This window comes from Alexandromys fortis, unplaced genomic scaffold, assembly GCF_014885135.2.
Source record: "Alexandromys fortis isolate MF-2015 unplaced genomic scaffold, M_Fortis_MF-2015_v1.1 scaffold_5, whole genome shotgun sequence".
Lineage (NCBI taxonomy): Eukaryota > Metazoa > Chordata > Mammalia > Rodentia > Cricetidae > Alexandromys > Alexandromys fortis.
In genome coordinates this window covers 24,639,329-24,660,589 of record NW_026067924.1, presented here as the reverse complement: position 1 = coordinate 24,660,589, position 21,261 = coordinate 24,639,329, and the positions used below count along the sequence as shown (strand labels likewise).

The 21,261-nt window shown below is 38.0% G+C and overlaps 1 protein-coding gene across 1 annotated transcript in view; it reads right to left on the bottom strand.

Annotated features, from left to right (window-relative positions):
- Window positions 1-21,261, bottom strand: part of Ryr2 (ryanodine receptor 2) — a 551,701-nt gene that overhangs the window by 82,123 nt on the left and 448,317 nt on the right. The window contains exons 69-79 of the mRNA XM_050142326.1: window positions 19,936-20,176; window positions 19,093-19,180; window positions 17,060-17,152; window positions 15,047-15,217; window positions 13,685-13,744; window positions 11,500-11,634; window positions 9,454-9,497; window positions 8,280-8,393; window positions 5,185-5,281; window positions 2,471-2,574; window positions 528-579 (exon numbers count right to left, since the gene is read on the bottom strand). Of these exons, the coding sequence (XP_049998283.1) occupies window positions 528-579; window positions 2,471-2,574; window positions 5,185-5,281; window positions 8,280-8,393; window positions 9,454-9,497; window positions 11,500-11,634; window positions 13,685-13,744; window positions 15,047-15,217; window positions 17,060-17,152; window positions 19,093-19,180; window positions 19,936-20,176 (1,199 nt within the window). The remainder of the gene's footprint in view (window positions 1-527; window positions 580-2,470; window positions 2,575-5,184; window positions 5,282-8,279; window positions 8,394-9,453; window positions 9,498-11,499; window positions 11,635-13,684; window positions 13,745-15,046; window positions 15,218-17,059; window positions 17,153-19,092; window positions 19,181-19,935; window positions 20,177-21,261) is intronic.

Here is a 21,261-nt window from a genome sequence, read left to right as displayed (position 1 = left end):
TGTACAAATATATGTGCATATGTGCATGCAGGAGCCACAGAAGGCAAAAGTGGGTGCTGGATCTTCTAGCACTTGAGTTACAGGTGGTTGCGAGCTGCCTGGTAGAATGAGGGGACTGGGGACTGAACTCAGGACCCCTGGAAGAATCACAAGTGAGCTTAACTGCTGAGCCACCTCTCTAGCCCCTCATTTGACTCCTGTTGCCCGTCAGATGTTAAGCTCTCCAAGAACATAATGTAAACGTTTTTCATCTTGTTATCTCCAGGACCTTGATGTCTAATGAGTGTGAGCTAAATGAAAGAACATATGGGAACCTAGCGAATTCCCCACTCATAAAGCACTAAATAGAAAATGATCTTGAGCGATCCAGGAAGCCAGAGCAGAAATTCCTGAAAGCAGTGCAAAGTTGGAGATCTATGCACTTCATGTTTATAAGATTTAATAGTATCTTTTATGTAGATTCTTACCATCTAATAAGTAAAATTAGCTCAGTTTTGTTAAATATTAAAATCAAGATTTATATTTACCTTTGCCATAATATCTGCATATGCCATATATAGAAAATCTTCCTCCAGTTTGCTATGAAAACAAGGGGGGAAAGATCAATAATTAAGTAGAAGGCTCGTCATATGTAGAAAAACGTACCCATATAAAGGAACTGCTGCTTCTCAACACATATTCTCTTCTTACAATAAAATGAACACAAAACTTAGGTAATAGTAGCATTCAAAAACAAACCATTTTACAATCAGAAAGCAAACACTGTCAAGAGCTTCAGCAGATTTCAACCCCCACCCCCAACTGTATAGCAGAGTCCTTCAAGTTTGAGAACAAAGCTGGCCTATGACATACATGCAAATGCACACAAATGGAATGACTAACTTTCTTCAAACTACAAACTGGGAAGAAAAAGGAAGCAAAAGCAAACTGAGGTGGCACAGAGCTTCTGACAGCACGGTGATAGTGACATTTAAGGAAAGACTCGGCAAGCTAAAATGTCACAGTTAAAAATAATAAGATGGCCAGAAGAATGATGACTTTCAAAGTTCAAAGCAGGACTAAATATATTCACTATTCTATTTCTATGGAAGTATGGAAACTATTACTGTGTGAACAATCAAGTTTCTATCAAAGAGTGACCAACATTTATAAACATATCATAGTAGGTCCCAACGTCACATATGAGAACGACCTCATTACCTGACCAGGCCAGACAGACAGTTGTTCTATGCTTATAAGATGAGATGGTTTTGTTAGTGGGGAATAATAAGAGAGAGAAAACGTGAGTGGAAGGATGGACCACATTCAATGTTCAGAAAGAGAGATACAGATTGCTGTGGCACACAAAGAGATCTCTTGGTGCTTTTGGATCTGTGAGAAGATGCATGTGGATATGTACTGATAATTAAATGATCTCCCGAGGTCTGAAGAGAAAGGTTAAGACCTGGGGCAGGAAATAAGGTTCTACAACCTTGAGGACGTCCCTCCCACAGAGCCAATACCCTTGAGTGCCCCCAGTAGGAGGACGAAGATATGGCATCTTCCCTGGAGCTTCTGGGATGGAATTTGTTGTGTAACCCGACAGGAGTTTGCTTTCTGAAGCTTCGGTGCATTTATAGAACCAAGAGAGAAGGCAAGAAAGGTGGGCAAAATCCCTGAAAAAGATCTGAGAGATGCTACCAAAGGCCTCACCCAGTACTTAATGGCTTCCTAAGCCTCACTGAAGTGGGAGATACCCTCTAAAGGGACACCGAAGGCCACTCAAGGGTTTCCATGCATTCTCAGCAATGAATTTTGTTTGCTATGAGTTATTTTATTTTTGACACTGCTTGATAAAAGAAAACCTTTTGTAAGATTCAAGATCAATAAAATCAGCCTAACACAGAAATAAGAAATCCCAGAATTTTTTGATAGTTCTTTTGGGGAGAGGGATGTGTGTGTGTGTGTGTGTGTGTGTGTGTGTGTGTGTGTGTGTAGGTCAGAGGTCACCCTCAGCTGTTATCACTTCTTAGAAGCCATCCACTTTGGCTTTTGAGATAGGGTCTCTCACTGAACCCTGGAACTCACTGAGCAGTTCAGGTTTGCTGGACAGCTAACCCCAGGAATCAGCCTGCTGTTTCTCCTTCCCCAGTGTTGGGTTTGCATACACACACCACCACCGTATCTGACTTTTTGTGTGAATTAAGGAAAAGAACTCAGGTCCTCATAATTGCAAGGCAATTATTTTGCTGACTAACCATCTTTCCAGCTCCTCACTGGTAGGGTTTAAAGCTCCCCCGACCCACCCCCCCAAAATGAATGAATGCTGATCTATGGGTTTATGTCAGACAGATAACACTGATGAATCACTCCCTCTCTTGACAAGAACAGGATGTAACTGAGACATAAATAAATGACAAACAAGACTTAGATGTGGATTTTTTTTATCAGTGTCTCCTAGGACTGCTATTAACCCCCCCCACCCCCATACCATTTCTCCGTCAAGGCCGTGCGGCTAAAGAGAAGAATGAGCTGGTGGAGAGGATCAACTCTTTTCGTGGCTTCGTCTTCTTCTGCAGGTTCAGCACCTGGTTTCTGGGGGAGAGGGGGAAGCAGATAAATATAAAAAAATATATAACATTTCTCATTTAAAACAAATATTTAAGACCAGCATAGTGGCTTATATCTACAACCCCAGCCCTTAAGAAACAGAGACAGGAAGACCAGGGGGATTGCAAATTTAAAGCCAGCCTGTGCTACACAGCAAGACAGTGTTTCAATAAGTAAAAACCAAAGCAAGAAAATGTGTTTCCCCAATCCAGGAACAATAGGAAGGATTATGTTGTGTGCATGCAGATGTGTGCTTTGCATAATATATAATTTTGTAGGGGAGGGGTGCATATGTGAATGCACATATGTATGCATGGGTGTGTGCGTGGAAGCCAGATGTTAGCCTCAGGTGTTATCATTTTTTAGAAGCTATCCGCTTCAGCTTTTGAGACAGGGTCTCTCTTGAACCTGCAGCTCACTGATTAGACTAGTTTTACTGATCAGCAAGCGCCAGGAATCAGCATATGATATGTGCTGTGTTTTGTGCCTATATAATATATAATACAATACAGATAAAAATCTAACAAGTATAATGATTACTATACTACTGATTTAAAGCAGAAGCATTTTAACTCTTGGATCAAAAAACAGCTGAACAAAAATAACTCATAAAATTTAAAAAGAAAACACTATTCTTCCCAGCAAGACTTAAAACCAACAGAAAGAATATTTGGAACAGAGGAGAGTTAAGCTTCAGCCAGGGTAAAAAATAAAATTTTATAATAATAAAATGTTGTTACATTATATATGACAATTAAGTCTACACAAGAATATTTTATCATATAAAATATTTTCTTGACTTAAAAATGATAGACAAAAGCTACAAAATGGATTAGTGACTGAGTATGTACACATTTTTCATTTTATTTACTTTTAAAACAAAAATAACATTAGATAAATCTTCATCATTGACAAAATTATTAAACATTTTTGTTGCTGGCAGAATTGATTGATTCTGATTTTCCCAAATAATTTAATGGATTTTGTATTTCTAGAGACATTTTTACCCGTTTCACATGATTTTCTTTTATTTCAAAGGAGATTCTTAACCGGGTTACGAATGTTGATGTGATTAGTAGTCAAAATTGTATGAGATGCCTAAATATTCTATGGCTGCTTTGATTGTAAAGACAAGTACAATTCATTAGAGAACCAGTAATAGGGTTAAGGCTGGGGCTCCCTTGGTAGAGTTTTTGCCTAGCGCACGTGAAGACCTGGGTTGGATTCCCAGCACAGAATCCCAACTCATGAGAGTGGAGACAGAAGAACTGGAAGTTCAAGGCTGTCCTTGGCCCAATAGAGAGCTGGAAGTCAATTTGGGCAACACTGTCTGTTTGAAACAGATGGGAAGGGCACTCAGAGTTAAGATTTTACTACTGTGTTGTATTTATTATTAGCTCCTGACAATTTGTAAATTAAAAAGTGATTTCAATATAAGAGACATTTAACTTGGAAATCTTAACATCTCCAGGAACTCCACAGACTTCTGCGGGACCTGTGCTTTAAAAATTCATTTGGAAAGATGGTTTAAAGTAGTAGCTTAGTTTATAAGAGATGTTGAAGTTCCTCAGTCCTCCATGGTGTAATGCCCATCAGAAGGGCCACCCTAGTACTGTCAGATGGAGGTTTTACCTGCTGAGTACCATGCTTAACCCAACTTCCTCCTCCTCCATGTCCACTCCATTTATTGAGAAATACCTCATTATCTGACTGAGCCAGATAGATGGCTCTTCTATAGTTATAGGATGATATAGTTTTGTTAGTGGGGAATAATAAGAGAGAGAAAAACGTGAGTGGAAAGATGGACCACATTTAATGTTAGAAAAGAGAGATACAGATTGCTGTGGCACAGAAGAGATCATGTGATGCTTCCAGATCTGTGAGAAGACTCGTATGGATGTCACCTTCTGACCTAGTGGGTGTGTGAGAGAGAGAGGGTTCTGTGGATGTCACCTTCTGACCTAGTGGGTGTGTGAGAGAGAGAGGACCTGTGGATGTCACCTTCTGACCTAGTGGGTGTGTGAGAGAGAGAGGGATCTGTGGATGTCACCTTCTGACCTAGTGGGTGTCTGAGAGAGAGAGAGAAGACCTGTGGATGTCACCTTCTGACCTAGTGTTTGTGTGTGAGAGAGAAAGGACCTGTGGATGTCACCTTCTGACCTAGTGTGTGTGTGAGAGAGAGAGAGAGGACCTGTGGATGTCACCTTCTGACCTAGTGTGTAAGAGAGGACCTGTAGATATCACCTCTGACATGTTTACCTTTGACAATCAGCAAAGTTTTTTAGTCTTTAACTTACTTGGTATGAATAATTTCTTTTAGATTTTCACCTTGGCTTTAATGTGGATAGGGCTTTGAGAAAGAGTCTAAGAGACTAACTGAACCACAGTTAGTTAATAAAATAATTCATGTTTTTTATTTTATATTCTCAATTTTTGATAGTGATAGCTATATATTTTAGAAAATAAAACGGGGGGTTGTCATAAACATCAAATGCAGCAACAGTTGAAATGAAAAAGTTTCCCAAGTCCAATGTGCTGTGTAACACTTTTCTTTCAATCCTCTTTCATGCTATAACCCCATTAGGAAAAACTTACCGCTAAATCTTCAATCAATTTATCCTCAAAGTAATGCTCCTCCGTTTCAATCCAAGACTTTTCATATCCCTGAAGAAAAAGATTGACAGCCCGATGCCTAAAGGATAAACACAATGTCAAAAAAAGATTTTAAATATTTGAACAAGAATTCAATAGTACTTTATTATCAGATTATCTGTGTACTAAAATGTAAAATAAAAATAGACATCCTATTATGGATTCGTCTCTTCACAGACAGTTCCTTGTGCCAGATAAAGGCAGGTTCCTCAGCTCACATACTGACTTTGGGTTTAGTCCCAGATCAAACATTTCTAAGCTTACAATTTTCACAATTCTCATCCATGCAACAAGAATATATCTACATCTCAGTCTTATAAGACTAAAAGAGAGAGAGTATGAAAGTACGTTAGACAGATGTAAGTTAAATGGTGGCTATCATTTCCTACTCTGATTCTTGCTAAATACTGTAAGTCAACAGAAGAATTAGCCTATATTCAAATTAATTCCAAACAGGCTTTGGCATTCTAGAGTGGAATTATTGAGTGAATTTTCTACAACTCTAGGGATGAAGATGAAATCTTAGATCACTGATTAAAAATTATGTCCAGGCCGGGCAGTGGTGGCGCATGCCTTTAATCCCAGCACTCGGGAGGCAGAGGCAGGCGGATCTCTGTGAGTTCAAGACCAGCCTGGTCTACAAGAGCTAGTTCCAGGACAGGCTCCAAAACCACAGAGAAACCCTGTCTCGAAAAACCAAAAAAAAAAAAAAAAAAAAAGTCCATCTGAAGTTGAAAAGTGGCTCTGTGGTGTGCACTTGTGTTCTTTTTTGTTTTGTGCACATCTATAACTCTAGCTCCAGGTGTTCTAATGCTCTCTTCTTGCCTCTGCGGCTACTGGATGTATGCGCAACACCACACCCACAGATTCCACACACAAATACACACAAAATAAATTTCAAAAAAAAAATGTTTGCCTATGAAATACAAAAAGAGATCAGTGAAGATAAGAAGAGTCAATAAAACTCATCATGATGCTAACGAGAGAACTAGGTAAGATTTAGGTGAGAAAGGACAAAAGAATAGTAAACAGACATCATATTAGAAGTAACGGATTCTAGGCCAGCCTGGTCTACAAGAGCTAGTGCCAGGACAGGCTCCAAAGCTACAGAGAAACCCTATCTAAAAAAAAAAAAAAAGAAGAAGAAGTAACGGAATGATATTGTACGAGGGAAGCCTGCATTCAACAGTAACAGAAGTGTGTTAGGAAAGCATGAAGCATAATGGCAAGACGGGCTCAAGAAGAGCCTTGAAAACAGGAGAGGAACTAACATTTTTGGAAACACTAGCAATGACTGCAAATTCCCGCACATAACCAAGGCAAGCCAAAGGATGTGTTCGGCTGCTTTCAGAACCTCAGCGGCATGCACACAGCTTTTAGACAGATGACATGTCCAGCCCTCAGGGAAATTCAGAAACACCTCACTCAGCTAAGATCCTCCTAAAATGGTTTAAGTGATGTCTTTGTAAGATTAATCCTTTCTCCAATATGATAGAGATTCACTGAATGGCAAGGCACTGGTTGCTGTTCAAGGTTAGGAAAACAGAACCATAAAATTATATGGAACCTTTGGAATCAGAGAGGCAAGCACCCTGAAGACTGTAATACATTGTAATAACCAGACGTAACCTCGCTGTATAAACATACAGAAAGAGGGCTGACTTGCATGGAGATCAGAGATGTTCCAAAAAGTGTTACAGTTGAGCGAGCCTTGTTTACAAGACATAGATGTGGTGACTTGAATGAGAAATATCCCCCATAGTCTCCGGCTGCGGCGAACTCCCTGACCAGCAGGAAAGAACAGCCACCAGACGAGGATTCTTCCCAAATCACGCTTTATTGGAGCCTCTTGGTTAAAGGGAGAGCAGGAAGCAAGGAGCTCCGAGCTCTGAGCTGTAGCTGCTTATATAGGGAGTCTGCCTAGCAACCTTTGATACTTTGACACTTTAACTGCCCCTCTGGAGACCCACCCACCGGAAAGAAAGCAGGGGAACATCCCTGTCAATTACAGACCACAAGGAAGTTCCCCTGCCGGTCAGGGGAAGTGTGGGCAGCTAGATCACAACAACTCATCCTGTTTTCTAGTGGAAGAACTGCAACCATTATTATGGTATCAAGCGAGGCTGGGGCCAAATGCCATCTTGTAATGGCAGCCACTCAAATCGGCTCCCTGCATCCGGCATTTGAACACACCTTCTCTTTGGTACAGCTGTTTGGGGCGGTATGACCTTGTTGAAGGAATTTACTATTGGAGCTGGGCTTCGAGAATCTGAAGACTAGATTCACACCCTTTCCAATGTGTTCTTTTGTCTATAAATTACCTTTGGCCTTGGTGTTTTATCACAGTAATAGAAAAGTAACCAACTCAGTGGGAATATGACTGCTTGCAGAAAGTTAAGAGTAGCAGAGAGACCAATGCTTTGAGAGAATACCCAGGAAACTGTAAGAGGTCATCAAGCCAGACTGGAATGCACCAAGTTATATCCCTATTAACAAGTATGCTGTTTTAATCCTAAGAGAACAGTGATGAGTCTGTTGGGTTCATTTTGTCATTGCTGAAGGTCAGGAGAGTATCTTTTCTTTTCTCTACATGAGAACAATTATACAAACAGCAGCCACGGCTAGCATCTACTGTGACCTGCATACTGACAAGCACTCTGTAATGGTCACCAGTCTGTCTTTGTACTGTATGGGCCACTGCAGCCACCGTCCAGAAGGGGAAACCATAGTAGAGTGAAGAAATCAATTTGACCGATGTTGAGTAATACAGACATTCAAGTTGAAATCTGAGCGTTTGGACTTGAAAGAATGTTTCCTTTCTTTCTATGTCCTCCCCTATGTGAGCTGCTATTTCTCAACACACTATTTTTAAATGACAGGACAAACTGTGGTTCTCTAAATAAACAAGGAAAACAAACCGACGAGTTCAAGAACCAATAACTCTCTACTGTGCATCCCTTGGATAGATTACCATTGTCACCCACTATTTAGAGAAGAAAATGAATCTCTTTTATTTAAGCACTTTAAAAAATTCTGACCTTGGCAGATTGTACAAAGGGGCCATCCGGAAGCAGGCGACAACGGCTCTTTTCCTCTGCTTAGAGAGTAGTTTATGCCATACGGCCTTCTTTGATCTCTGAGGATGTTCCACCTGAGGTAGAACAGCACAAATAAAGATACGCTTACAGCCTCAATCCACCCTCAACAGTGTGATATTAGTCAGCTGCATCTCTTAAATTTATTCCAAATTGCCTAACAATTATTTTGGTTAAGACTATATCCTCAAAGTTACCCAAAGCTAAATTTTAGATGATTTCAAATGGAACTTAGTAAAAATTACCTATTTTCTAATAGTCTGTAGCTCCCAAGCCTTGTCATCTTCAAAATCAAAGAAACAGAAAAGCATTATATACAAAATCATTTTGTGTCATTCTGAAAATATTAAGCCCTTTAAGTTTTTGTTAATCCCATGTATATGCATGTATATTTGTACACAGGTATATGTACACACATGTGAGCATGCATATGGAGGCCAATGAGCAACTCCAGGTATCATTCCTCGGTTGCCATCCAACTTGTGTTTTGTTTGTTTGTATTTTGTTTGTTTATGTTTTTGAGATAAGGTCTCTCACTGGCCTAGAACTTAACCGATTAGGAAAGTTTGGCTGGCCAGTGAGTCCCAGAGATCTGGCTGTCTCTGTCTCCCCAGTGCTAGAATTACAAGCACATTCTGCCACGCCCAGTTTTTAAAATGTGGGTTCTGATGATCAAACTCGGGTCCTCGTTTCATCTCGTTAATCCCCTTTGTGGGTTGTGTGGCTTTGTTTCCTATATAGAAATGCACTCGCTCACATATTCACTGAAACTACTTGTATTATAGGTATGGTGACCACAAGTACAAGCAGTGTCAATGGGAAGCCGACTACTCTTTAATAAAAGAAGACAACAAGGCTTTGTGAACTCAGTACCAGGAGTAAATAGAAGGATTTAATATTATGAAAGTACTAAAATATGTAGCTCTTTTTGTTAGGTAAGATAAATGAGAATTCAAAAGTTATAAGAAATTATGCAAACAGGCTATTTGAATAATGGTGCTTGAAACTTCAAGAGAAAAAAAAGAGATTAATCATAAGTATTAGAAAGAATATAAATTCCTAGCATGGTTTTGTAAATTAATTAGTATTCTCTAGGCAATGGAGCACTGTACTTCCCAGACTGAAATATCTCCGGCCAGTATACTCAGTATACTTAGATTTCTGGAAAAAATAAAAATGTTTTGTTAGCCCAAAGTAAAGCCAAATATATTATGCTTTGCAACAAATGCTTGGACTATGAATACAATAATTATAAGACTGATTGAGCCATTCCAGACATTTTAACAGGGTGATCTGTCTAACTGACAAGTTCTTATTTCTCTGACTCTCTGTCCTCAAGAAAATCAATGTAATGATCTAGCAAATGTTCACTTCAATTGTTTTCTTGATGAGAGTAGTAGGTGGAATAAATTCTTATTGAGGATAGTGTAGATTAAAAGAGGATCAAGAGCTGAGTTGTCGTCCAATGAGATCCAATGTATCCCGATATAAAACTCCACTTTAAGTTCTGAGATTTTAAGAGAGCAGTTTTGATAAGTACGACATTCTGCTGAATATGATAAAATCCATAGATGTATGTGAAGTTCTTGAGTTCTTGAGATACAGTTGTAAACTGGACAGAAAAGGATCCAACTGGCATCTAGCCTCAAAATTTGGTAAAGAATTATACAAGGAAAAATTTAAGGAGTGGGACAGGCTACTTTAAACTATCTCCATATGTTATTTAACCATTCAAGGCAGGGATGGATGTTCAAACAACATATAGTAAAATTAAAACAACACGTATATTAATATTATGGTTATATACGCAAGTGTGGCTAAAGCAGATAGAAAATCAAAACTTAATCCCTACAGCACAAAGGTAGGAAGGTTTCTGGGATGACACAGGGCATTTTATTTTCTCATATTCAGTTTTAAGAAAGCATATCCCCCAGGTACTGCCAGAGATCCACTGGCTAACTATGCTAGCCTCTCTCACTGGTGCAATCTTATTTTTTTTTATATTTATTTCATGTGTGTGTGCTGAATACATGTGCATGAGTGGACTCGCATCAATATGTTTGTGAGCAGAGGGCAGAGATCATTGTAAAGTATTTTTAACCCCCTCCACCTTAGTATTTCAGATAGGCTCTCTCAGTGAACTTGCAGATCAGAGAGCCCCAGGTAGGCTGCCTGAGCAGTGAGTCCTCGGGACCCCCCTGCCTCTGGCCATCCCTGTACTGTCATTGCAGAAATGGCCACTATATTCAGCCTTTACATGGGAGCTGGAGATCTGACCTCAGGGTCTCATGCTTTCACAGCAAGCACCTTTATGGCTGAGCCATCTCTCCAGCTCGAATGTTACCTTATTGACTAGATGTCATGTTTAAAAGAGAATATGTTTACGTGTGTAGAGCATAAGTTTCAATGAATGAATATACAAGCAGATTCAGATATGTGTATGGAAACGAGACAATTGCCTGGATACATGTATTTTGTAACAGACTGTATTTAATATAATATAAACATACAATATAACCGTCTGAGAGTGTCACAAGAATTACTACTTTGAAAATTCTTGAACTAAGAAGACAAAATAGAGAATAAGACACACAAGAACTTGATAGTTAAAACAGGTTATGACTGAAAAATGACACAAAAATATTTTCCTCATTTGAGGTTTTACTGTCAATGTATTACTTTTTTATAAATGTAATTTTCTCTTTATATCAGAGAGAAATTGCTTAAAATCTTTCATAAAAGCAAAGATAAAGCAAGCAAAAGAGAAAACACTTCAGATATTAAACCAGTAAAAGACAAAATATCTCAGGCATATTTTATGTGAAGTATTAAAATGATATAAAAATAAAATATTTGAAATCTGGTATAACTGTGATATTTTGTTAGAAAGGTTTAGAATAAAGTCTATACTACTAACAATCTATAGAATTTTAGAAAAGTTTAAAAAATATAATAGAATTGAAGGCTCTGATCTCCTGAAACATACCATCTACAGATATCTCCTAAAAACTATAATCTTGGAAATAATGAATTATATGCTCATTGTAATGACTATTCCAAACATATATGGGAGTTGGGGGACCACAGTTAAAATTAATGAACATTTTTAAAAATACTTTATGTGGGTAAGGCAAATACGATGGGATTAACACAAAGATCTGACCTGTTCAAGATGAAAAAGTACATTTGCTATATCCAGGACACGCTCCACTGTCCTTTCTGGGTCTGAGGTGTCTTCCGTCCTGTTTGGCAGGTCTTTGTAGAGAGCCATTTGCCACCTGATTGCAGGATCTTCCAACTGTGGTGACGAAAACACAAGATGGCAGCTGAAGAGAAGAGGTGTCCAGCATGGTTTGCTGGGTCTACCATGACCACTAAACACACACAGAAGAGTACTAAAACACCTACAGAACTCTAGCCACATAGACGTCTAGGGAGCGGCCGGACTGTGTGACAGCTCCTTTAATAAGACGATACTACACTACCAAAGCTCACTGAGAAGATTTAAAACCTGTTTACAAATATACAACCATGCGAGGAAATGGAAAGGTTAGTTTGGTTTGACTGCTATACCCATACCTCTGTGTCTATAGTTTATGATGCACATCTTAGATGTATCACTAAAAGAGCAAGAGAAAGCTATTCAGAGATCAGAAACATAAAACTTCATATAGTCATGAAATTCTCATGTAGTAGAGAGGATAGAAATTTCATTACTGTTTATCATTCTAATCAGGATAATGGGGAAGACATATGTGACCGACTGCGTGAGTGATTGGGAGTATTTCCCTAGAGTAGTTAAGATGTAAGATGACATCTTGATATGAAATGTTAACAGGAGTCCAGGGCATTTTTCCTGACACAGAAATTCAGAGACCTGCAGTAGTGAGAATGGCTGCATCTCCAGCCAATATACCCCAGGAAAAATCATAAATGACATGCTGAAGCAAGGAACAGTGTTGAAATTTCAAAGCTCAGCCGGAAGACCAGTTAGTCTGCAACAGACCTCCCCTCCCTCTCTTCCCTCACCAGACTTAAGCTCATCCCCAGGGCTGCAGCTGAACACCAGCAGCAGCCTCCCTTTCCTCAAGTCCACACCTCCTGTGGATCCCACAAACCATCCCCTTCTGACTTCCCTGCCTCCACTCCTCACTGGATCCCAGCCTTGTAACCACTGGAGGAGAAAACATGAGACACTAGCTGGACCCTTACAGGTAAACCCCAAGCCTCATGATAAGATATAAAATAATAGAAATGGGTTCATTTAAGATGTAAGAACTAGCTAGAAAAATTTGCTTAAGCTATTGGACAAACAGTATTGCAATTAATATAGTTTCTGTGTGTTTATTTCGGGTCTGGTCTAAACTTGACTCTAAACATAGGGAGTTTAGAACACAGCAAATTCTCACTGAAATGAAGACTTTAATATAAACCAATATAGCATGCAACTTTTACAATCACCCAAAAGAAATCTCAACAGTTTATTTGCTAATGCTGTCAAATTTCGTAATAAAAATTCAAAATAAAATCTTTGTAATTTATTTTTCAATATCTTATTTCTTAAACTGTGTGTGTCTATGTAGTTCTGTGAACATGAGTGTATATACCTATGTTGTCTAAAAGAGGGCATCAGATTCCCTGGTGTGAGAGTTGGAAGCAAACTACTCTAAAAGAACAGTTAAGTGTTAATGGCTGAACCAGTTCTTCAGCTTCAAAGATTTTAAAAAAAAAAAAAATTGTCTTCCTGTTTTTGTTGAGCTTGGTGGGTAGTGCTAAACAAAAACAGACTTTTTACATGATATATCTTATAAATAAATGAGTAACCTACTCGGGGTAGTATTTAAGAAAATCTTTGAATAATAGCAAATACTGGACTGTAAAACTCAGTTTTAGCAACTCTTTCAGTGCTGCTGGAATCAGTTTCTAGTCACACTTGTCTTTAATAGGTTTTTCCTCTCCTTGGGTCAACACATTTGTACTTACTGCAGTAAATATCAATATCTCCTCTATATGAATAACTCCTAAATATACATTTTACCTTAACACTAAAGGAAAAAATTCAACTTGTTATGAATTTCTGCTTCCAGGTCCCCCAAACCACAAAAAAACAGTTGTAAAATGCATATACAGTATTTATTCAATCTGTGATGAACTTCATTTTTAATTTTATAATTTACAATCCTCAACTTTTAAGATTACACCATTTATTATTACCATTCGGGTTATTAATGCAAAGTCTTGGCAAGTACAATAATGGCCAACTAAAATAATCTCACTTGCTAGTGTGAGACTTTCAGTAATAATATCCTGAAAATAGTAAACATGATTTGAAGTAAAAGCTGGCTTACCTTGCCTTGTAGGTGTATATTACTGCGGATTATATCTCGTACCTCCTCCTCGGTGTCTTTCTGTCAAGAAATATATGTTACCTAAAGGAAATCTCATAATAAGTGCATTGACTGCCACATTCAACAAGAGCAATCAAGTACCCTGTTAAATAGTGTATGTCTGACGGGCCTGGTTACATTTTTCACTTTTCTCTGAGAAAGTTAGAGAAAGTGTGTGTGTATGTTTGTGTATGTGGTGTGTATATGTGTATGTTCATGTATATGTGTGAGTGTGTGCGTGTGTGTATGTGCGTGTAGGAGTGTGTGTGTATGCATGTGTGTATGTGTGTGTATATGTGCGTATGTGTGTGAGTGTGTGTGTGTGCAGTTGCCCATGGAGCCCAGAAGGTGTCAGACACCCTGAAGAAGGAGTTACAGATGGTTGTGAGTTTCTAAAGTAGGTTCTCAGAGCTGAACCTAGTCCTTTCCAAGAGTGTATATATTCTTACCTATTGAGCCACCCTCTACCCTCAGAAAACTTCTCTACACTGTGACCACTTCAAGCAGGGCCACAAGCTACTTTGACTATTTAGTAAGGATGCCAAGGGTCAATGGAAGGATCATCTAATTCATAAGAAGAAAGAGGACAGAAACATGTTCCCTTGGCTCATATGGGAATAAATCCATGGTTTTCTCTCAAATCTCCACAAAGAGACTTTTGCATGTCACAACATACTCCATAACAGAGCTCCAACAAGAAGTGTGCATGTAAAAATCAAACATCAGATGACTCTGCCCAAGCATCCATCCATCCTTCCGTCCAAGGACACAAACAAGATTGACATAGGCATTTCACTGTCCGTCTCTGGAGAAGAGGACAGGGAGAATGCATTCTCCAATTGGCATATACAAACTAGCAACTCCAAGACATCTTTCTAGAAATTTACATAGTCATCTGTAATTATGAAAAATAAACTAAAGGAGATAATTCTAGCAAAGAAAAAAATCGCAATGCCCACAACGGACCAGAGCTCCTGGAAGCTAATGCCTCTTCTAGCCACCATTGGAGACAATGCATTTGCTTCTAATGTTGAAAAATCTGACCAAAGCTCTCATGGTACATTTTATAAAGGAGTTCATATGCAATCCATTTTTCACCTTGGAGCTAGAGATTCATATATTTTGTTTGCTTAGGACAAAAATTCCACCCCCCAGCAAAAAAATAATAATAGGCAGTCATTGATTAAACTCCTAGAGTAGGCAGAAAAACTACTTACAAAAATGTAACTGTAAATGAAATATTGACAGAGTTATTCAAAGGATGCAATGCCACAGAGCCTGGAGGTCTGATGACCACCACCCCTGGGTGACCAGGAGACTCACCATGCTAAATCGATTTTTGGCCAGAGCAATGAGCTCCTGGTCCCCGGGGGCACAGATGTTCAGCCCAACGGGCAGCAGTCGCTTCAGAGCTGCCACAATCAGAGATGTCTGCATAGAATAGCGGTCCCCTTTGCGCTTCATTTTCTTCCTCTCTTGATCAGAAACGGCTGCCTGCGGATCAAAGAGGAATTCGGGGATGTTCATCCATGATTCTTGCATTCAGATCTGCCAATCTTCTTTAACATAGTCATGGACCCACTTTCCTTATTTTCTCCCAGTTCTGATTTTTAGGAATACCAACCATTCTGAAAAGGCCATCTTTTAATCTCAGCAATTTTTTTCTTTTACTTGTAGTTTTTATTCTTCCTACATCTTTACTATTAACTCATGGTATTTTATTCTCATGTAATTTTTAGATAGCAAGACACATCATAACATTAGGGAGAAATTCCACATACTAATTTAATATGTAATATGCTTTCTAATTCTCAATGCTTAAATTAATTTAAATACAGAAAACTTACTTTTGCTTGGATAAATGCTTTGCAATATACATGAATAAAAAGAGTGTGTTATATACATGAATACCCTATCTGGATTATTTATAACTACCTTTGTGCTTTATACATAATTAGTATAAAGTACACTTTCCTCTTTTATTATCGCTTCACTGTATCTCCTGAGAAACCAAACGGTATACCAGTCTCAGTGGTTCGGAAATATTCAGAAGTACTGGTGTGATTATGTTAAAACTGAACCTGAACACATACATCAGCAGTGTCTTGTGACTTTTTTAAGGACTATGGTGGTGCCATCAGGGTACCTCAAATCCGCTCTAAGTCTTGATGGGCAGGGAGTAGTCTTCTAACAAAGAGATCAAGTTCTCCTATTGTAAGACAATAATTGCCCCATATCCACTTCAAATTTTGGATTTCTTTTGTAGCAATAATTCCAAACTGAACCAGTTCTATGACAATGATATATTATGAAAGTCAAAGGGAACGGAGAAAAGAAACAAAGGGAAATTAAGCATGCAAGTGATTGACATTACTTAAAAGAAGGTGGAATAGTCTAGTATCTTAACCCACACCTTTAATCCCTGACACTTGAGAGGCAGAGGTAGGTAGATTTCTGTAAGTATAGGAAAGCTGTTATACATAGTGAGTTCCAGGACAGCCAGAAGTACATAGTAGGGCACTATCTCAAAAACAGAGAAGCAAAACAAAGAAATAAGACAAAACATCAACCCTCCTTCCAAAAAAAAAAAAAAGGTGAAATAAGAAAAAGGCTGGAGCTGAAAGACTTCTCAGCACAGTGAGAAGTAATGCTGATTCATTTTTTAAACATTTCTGCTTTTATGTGTACAGAGTTTCTGCCTACGTGTATGTCTGTGCACATATGTGTGTTCCACCCACACAGGCCAGAAGAGGTCATCAGCTCTTCTAGAACTGAAGTTACAGATATTGGTGAGCCACCATGTGGATATTGGAAATTGAACCTGGGTCTTCCCCAAGAACAGTCAGTATGCTTAACTGTTGAGCCATCTCTCCAGCTTCAGCAATTGATTCATTACAAAGTACTTGTACACAACCATCATATTGCAGTATATTAGTATTCCATATATAATTGTGCCCTATCAAATCTATAATTTTCTGAACATTAGAAGCCAGAACAGTTATATTCCAAAGATACATATATATGTATATGTATGTATATATATATAGTGTGTGGAACTCATTTTTTATATGTACCAATTTATAATAAATTATTTTTAGTAAGCTTAGTCTCTAGGAATCTTGTAAGAACTTCATCTTCCATAGATCATTTTTATGTCTCAGTAGTTTACTACACCTGATTCAAACCAATCCTAGAAGCTATCCAAACAGAACATACGTTTTTATATCAGTAAACAGTATTATCGAACTAACTCAACTACCATTATGAACTTTCAAACAAACCTCTAAAACCCAGCATTCATAACGAAATATTGAAACAGATGGGAAGACTTGGTACCTTGGACATCTTGGACTTGGTGTCAGTGATGAGGAAGGACATGTTGTTGATTTCATTCTGCACCACAAAGTTCTGTTCTTCTCTTTTGAAATTCTAAGAAGTTGCAAAGGAAAATTCAGTTAAAACTACTTAGAGAAAAATGATATAATTAGAATTATACAGAAGCCCAGAATTTCTTCAAGGACAGATGCTGATCTGAGACTGCTAGGTTAGGACAATTTTAAGAACTATATGTGAGTATGGTTGACTTTTTCCAATGCAAGGACAGAACTTAAGGTTTTGTCCATATGAGGCAAGTACTCTACTACAGAGTATATCCCTCAGCCCTCTTCTTATTAGAAGACAAATTCTCACTAAATTGCTCAGATTGGCTTTAAACTCATCCGTGGCTAAATAGTCCATGATATTTTAAGCCTCCTTCCTTCACATTCTTGGGAATTGGAATGATAGAACAAGACAATCAAGCCCATCTTAAATAGGTATGGTTTTTGATTATTTGTTTATTTTATTTTATTTATTTATTTTTGGTGTTTGGATTTTTTGTTTGTTTGTTTGTTTCCAAGACAGAGTTTCTCTGTGTAACAGCCCTAGCTGTCATGGAATTAGCTCTTGTAGACCAGGCTAGACTCGAACTCAGAGATCTGCCTGTCTCTGCCTCCAAAGTGCTGATATTAAAGGCACGCAACACCACCCCCTGTCTTTTTAAAGACAGGACACTAAGTGTAGAAGGTTAAGTCATAAAAATGACACATTACCAAATGACAGTATGAACTCCATACTGAGTTTTGCTGGGGAGTGGTATATGCTGCCTCCTGGGATAAACACAGTCTTTCAAGGGCACATACAACTCTAAGACAACTTCCTATTCTGATAGTTATTCCATCTAATTCTAAAAATACTATAACATTATTTTATGTACTTTTTATTTAGAAACAGAATGGTAAAATCAATTGATCTTAAACATTTGGAGAAAATTTCAATACATAAATGTTTGATTCTAAGATATACCATTATTTCTATTATTCAAAGAACCATTAAATGAGCCTGCTTATTATAATGGAGTCCTCCTTCCAAAATATTCTTTAAGACAAAAATTCAAAGACATTTCATTTGGTGTTTAAATGATTGACGAGTGGAATACATATGTCAATTTCACAGCAGTTTTCAGCTTGCTAAAGCATCTAATCCTGGATTGCTCCTGTCTGTCCACTTGGCATTTAAAAATTAGGTTACCCATGAGAGAGAAGGAAAGGTAATAGACTGTCAATTCGTCTCTGCTTTTGGCAGGTGGAGATAGGTTGATTTATCTCAGAATATACATTTCTCCCAAAATATCCCAAATAAGTTAATGAGTTGTGCAAAATAAGAAACCATTCATCAGACCTGTTGGCACATGCCAAGGTCCCACAGAAGCAAGAGAATTACAAGTTTGAGGTCAAGCTAACTCCAAGGCCAGCTTAAGATACACAGTGAGGACCTGTCTCAAAATATCAAGAGTTGAGATCTATATCAGGGCCGATCCCTAGTCTAGCATAGCTAAGCACAAAATAAACAATCAAAATACTTCATTTGATTTATTTAGGAGCAGAAACACCTTAAGAGAATTTCTTAGTATGTCACAGATATCAGACATCAATCTGAATATACATACATACATGTTTAAAAAGTCATTTTAAATCAGACATGTCCTAAAGGATCCAAGAATGTGGAGGTGAAGTGAGCACTTAATACCAGCCTGGGCAACATTAGGCACTGTCTAAAAGAGGGGGAAAATAAGTGCTCATCTTAATATACAGTACTATCAAAATTTTATCTTTAAAAGATAAATTACTGAGTTTAAGAGAGGCTCCATTTCCCTGAAATCCTCAGAGTTACCTTCATCCTGTTCTAAGTTATAAAGTGAATTCTAGGAAACAAACTCAAGAAATGTCATTCAGATAATAACCTCAGAAACCAGACAACTGGTCTACCTTTGCAAAGTCCTTATCATACATCAAACAATAGATGCTGTTGGCCAGCATTCTCATACTTACGTGGGATTTGGACCAGAAGATGAATACTTCAGCCACCATTCGAAAGAGCTCCTCTGCTTCTGGGTTGGGCTCCTTCAGCCACTTTGCCCTGGAAGATATGATAAGCAGATTCTCAGCTAGAGTTAATGAAGAAAAACAAAACAACCTTCCCCAAATCCTTTCTATCAAAGCCTTGGGGCGGGGGGACGTCCCTGGCTAACCTAGAATTTGCTATGTAAACCATGTTGGACTTAAACTCAAAGAGATTTGCCTACTTCTGCCTCTCCTGAGTGCTGGGATTAAAGATACGTGTTATGCCCAGTTTGCCAAAATGAGGTTTGTGGACAAAATAATTCATAATGGTTAAGTGGTTTCATGTAATATTTAAAAACGTGTAAGTGTTTTAACTGTCCATCAACTTTTCAAGAGAAAGAAATTTTTTAAAAATTAGTTTTATTTTGACAAATGGTTGCTTTATAAACCACATTCACACTTATGTATAGTATGTTTTGCATAGGTATACATACTGTATTATATATATTATGTATACACATTAAACAATTAAAGCGCATTTTCTTTCTGAATAACCTGAAGCCTTGTACATCTATAGCTCCAGCCTCTGCTGTAGAACAGAAACAATATAACAATAGATATGTTACTTGCACACCTTTAACAAACAATACCCAGTGGTGAACTGAAGATGTGCAGTGAAAATTAATGTATGCATTAATGTTTTGTTGTGTTATAACCACAAACAAGCTTGGGGTCAAGGAGTCAGTTAACTAAGAGGTCTACATACACAGATGAGCCAAGAAGGTCATGAAGGACCTGGTGGGGGGAGTGAGGCATTTTTGCACATTGTACCTGTTATAGTCCACAAATCGGATCAAGAGTGGGTAGAAGGCGTAGAGATCCCTGGCCAGCGTGGTGAACTCATCTAAAATTAGCAGCTCAGCCTCGGACATGTCCCCTCTGGCCTCAGCTTTTAGGTGGTCTTCCTCAGACACTACCATGGCAGCCTTTTTCTTTAGCTTCTCCATCAAGGGCAAGAAGTGAGTTTTCAAGAGCTGGGGTTTCACCTTGTTGATGATAGGCTGCGAAAACACTATTTGGAAACAGAAATTAACATTCTTCTCTGAAGAACAACCACTAAATCAAAAGATGAGTTGTTGGTATGATAATGGAGTGAGATTCCCCACCGCTTCTCTCTCAGAGCTTCCTTAAGGACAGAGCATAGGTCTCTACCATTTCTCCAGCCACAAACACATAACTGATGTTTAAATATGATTATGGGATTCAATTCACTGTGCTTATTTTTTACAAGAGAGTGACAATTTAGAATAAAAGACTTGGAATCATACCTGAAATCAGTATTATCACACAAAGTCCCCAAATGGAAATAAGTCTTCTATTCACATAACTGATGTTTAAATATGATTATGGGATTCAATTCACTGTGCTTATTTTTTACAAGAGAGTGACAATTTAGAATAAAAGACTTGGAATCATACCTGAAATCAGTATTATCACACAAAGTCCCCAAATGGAAATAAGTCTTCTATTCACATAACTGATGTTTAAATATGATTATGGGATTCAATTCACTGTGCTTATTTTTTACAAGAGAGTGACAATTTAGAATAAAAGACTTGGAATCATACCTGAAATCAGTATTATCACACAAAGTCCCCAAATGGAAATAAGTCTTCTATTCACATAACTGATGTTTAAATATGATTATGGGATTCAATTCACTGTGCTTATTTTTTACAAGAGAGTGACAATTTAGAATAAAAGACTTGGAATCATACCTGAAATCAGTATTATCACACAAAGTCCCCAAATGGAAATAAGTCTTCTATTCCTTTCATTTTTAGAAGCTAAACACTCTCTGCAATATCATCATGCAAGACCTGAGGTCCCAACATCCCTTCATGGAAGGGTTAGATTATATAGAACACTGCTGTTGTATTTAGCATTCGGTAATAGTTCTAGGCTTACACAGCAATTTTAAGATCAATTTTTACCTTAAAAGCTATATAATATGTATACATGTACACAAATATATATACATACATACATACATTGGGTAATATATTTGAGAAAAAAGATTTAAAATCCACCTATTCAGATCATTAAAACCTCAGTATATTTCCTTCAGTTTTCATCAACAGATAAATGCAGTAACTC